We start from the raw sequence: 2,538 nt of genomic DNA on the forward strand, positions 1-2,538 counted from the left end.
GCGAATTCAACTGTAAAGCTATAACAGTATTAATGCACAATTCACCTTCGAGCCTTACTCAAGTTATTATGCTGTCTTCCTTTCCTCTGCGAACAAAACACTCTAAGTAGGTAACGCCAATGTTTTCAAGTACAAATCTTCCTTATTGCCTCGAAGCATCATTGATTGGAATGGGCTTCCAGAGCATGTAATCAATTGTAGTTCACTAGAGGGATTTGTTCGGGCTCTGATTGACCATCTGGTTGAGTCTTATCCAGAAGGGCGACTGCTATGTTTGTGCGATTTGTATTGAACAACAACTTTATTACAAGATGATGAAGTAGTGACCTAGTTCGGTGTTTGTTGTTCTTTTACCTAGCTTATTTAGTTGTGACCAGTACGTTTTCGACGGATAAATTAGCGTTATGACGATCTGGGTTGCTGTCGTTTGTACACTGAATCTAGATGTGATTGGTATGTTATTAGATTGGAATACTAGATATTAGACAGAAGCAAATATTTGGATTTTGTCCTCTGTTCTTATAACTGGTACCACCCTGTTTCAGCCTGTCAAGGGCTGGCAGTATTATATAAATAAAATCAATAAACAGGCAAGTTGAAAGAAAATTTATTGGGTTGTCTTCATCACAAGACGCTTTAAAAGCGCTTCCGTAAAGCGTGCTCTACCGCTGGACGTTGACGGTGGCGTCTTTCTAAAGAGTATTATTTATTCAATGTTCCGTCTCAAATGGTTATTGAAATTGTCAAAAACAAAGGGAATTCATATAAATCCATTGATCAAAAGAGATATTGCGGTGGATAAATCAAAAGCTTTAAAAAGTATAGAATGCAGGTAGAAGACAGGACTGCAGTTCTTCCCAGTTGACGTCGTCCTGAACTCCTGCCATCTGTGGAAAAAAAGGCTCTTGAAAAAGACGCTAAAAGATGATCGCCTACTTACAATATGTTTACATTTCTTCTGTGTGGATTTGGTGGATGGCCTGCCGTAGATGCTGTCTGCAGTGACTCCTTTATCTTCAATATTCACAGTGACGGAGGGCAGATTCGCATAACGGGAATCCGCGTCCAAGTGAGCTTCTGTATCACCCACCAGCAATGTGGCCGAAACAGCTTTGTCGGCGGTGTTCACCTTCATTGCACCGACGCCACGACGTTTCCGCAGTTGAGCAACCAGTTGGAGAGTGACAAGGTGCTCCTGTTTCAGCTCCGACATCAGCCATTGGAGTTGACGGTTTTTCACGTGTAGCATAGCGTTGTCGTACATGAGCCTAAGAGCGTGCATTTCCGGGAGGGCCGCAAGGCCTTCCAGACCAGAGTCCTGCCTGCACGGAGCAAGTGGTCATTTTTCGCCAACAGATGCTCGCACACAAACAGTAAATAAATATAACTCACCGCACTTTAGCCCCATCACCGGCACTTTTCTCAGCACTCTTCTCGGATTTCTCCTCAGTCTTCTCACCACTCCTTTCAGTTTTCTCAGTCTTCTCACCACTCCTCTCAGTTTTCTCTGTTTTCTCACCACTCCTTTCAGTTTTCTCAGTCTTCTCACCACTCCTTTCAGTTTTCTCAGTCTTCTCACCACTCCTCTCAGTTTTCTCTGTCTTTTCACCACTCCTCTCTGTTTTGGAACCACTCTTCTCGGTCTTGGAGCCACTCTTCTCGGTCTTGGAGCCACTCTTCTCGGTCTTGGAGCCACTTTTTTCGCCGCTTTTCTCGATCTTGGATCCAGTCTTCTCGCCGCTTTTCTCGATCTTGGATCCAGTCTTCTCGCCGCTTTTCTCGATCTTGGATCCAGATTTCTCGCCACTTTTCTCGATTTTAGATCCAGATTTCTCACCGCTTTTCTCGATCTTGGATCCAGATTTCTCACCACTTTTCTCGATCTTGGATCCTGTCTTCTCGCCGCTTTTCTCGATTTTGGATCCAGATTTCTCGCCACTTTTCTCGATTTTGGATCCAGATTTCTCACCGCTTTTCTCGATCTTGGATCCAGATTTCTCACCACTTTTCTCGATCTTGGATCCAGATTTCTCACCGCTTTTCTCGGTCTTGGATCCAGATCTCTCGCCGCTCTTCTCAATTTTCGACCCAGATTTCTCGCCGCTTTTCTCGGTCTTGGAGCCAGATTTCTCGGCACTTTTCTCGATCTTCGATCCACTCTTCTCGCCGCTTTTCTCGATCTTCGAGCCAGATTTCTCGCCACTTTTCTCGATCTTGGATCCTGTCTTCTCGCCACTTTTCAAGATCTTGGATCCTGACTTCTCGCCACTTTTCTCGATCTTGGATCCTGTCTTCTCGCCACTTTTCTCGATCTTTGATCCAGTTTTCTCCTCCGAGGAGCCTTTTTCGGATTTTTCGCCGTCCGGGCTTTCGACCTTTTCCGGTGTCTTTTCGCCACTTTTGACGGGACTCTTTTTATCGTCGGCTTTTTTGGTCTTTTCAGCACTTCCCTTGGACATGGCTGGGCTAGATGGTGATCGCCCGCCTGCCGACAGATGCTGTTCCAATGCGCGTGCTTCACATGACGCTGTTCATGGG

General features: G+C 45.3%; 1 protein-coding gene across 1 annotated transcript; it reads right to left on the reverse strand.

Annotated features, from left to right (window-relative positions):
* Nucleotides 1-589: 589 nt before the first annotated feature.
* Nucleotides 590-2,538, reverse strand: LOC135396509 (neurofilament heavy polypeptide-like). The gene is made up of 3 exons (XM_064627524.1): nt 1,393-2,538; nt 941-1,322; nt 590-887 (listed from the first exon to the last, which is right to left on the reverse strand). Exons 1-3 carry the CDS (start codon nt 2,457-2,459, stop codon nt 813-815), a joined length of 1,524 nt encoding a protein of 507 aa, XP_064483594.1. The 5' UTR covers nt 2,460-2,538; the 3' UTR covers nt 590-812.

Source organism: Ornithodoros turicata, chromosome 1 (assembly GCF_037126465.1).
Source record: "Ornithodoros turicata isolate Travis chromosome 1, ASM3712646v1, whole genome shotgun sequence".
NCBI lineage: Eukaryota > Metazoa > Arthropoda > Arachnida > Ixodida > Argasidae > Ornithodoros > Ornithodoros turicata.

Coding starts and splice junctions, on each gene's coding strand:
- LOC135396509 (XM_064627524.1), bottom strand. CDS start 2,459: ATGTCCAAGGGAAGTGCTGAAAAGACCAAAAAAGCCGACGATAAAAAG. Junction 1,323..1,392: donor GGTGATGGGGCTAAAGTGCG/GTGAGTTATATT, acceptor TGCTCCGTGCAG/GCAGGACTCTGGTCTGGAAG. Junction 888..940: donor AGAAGAAATGTAAACATATT/GTAAGTAGGCGA, acceptor TTTTTTCCACAG/ATGGCAGGAGTTCAGGACGA.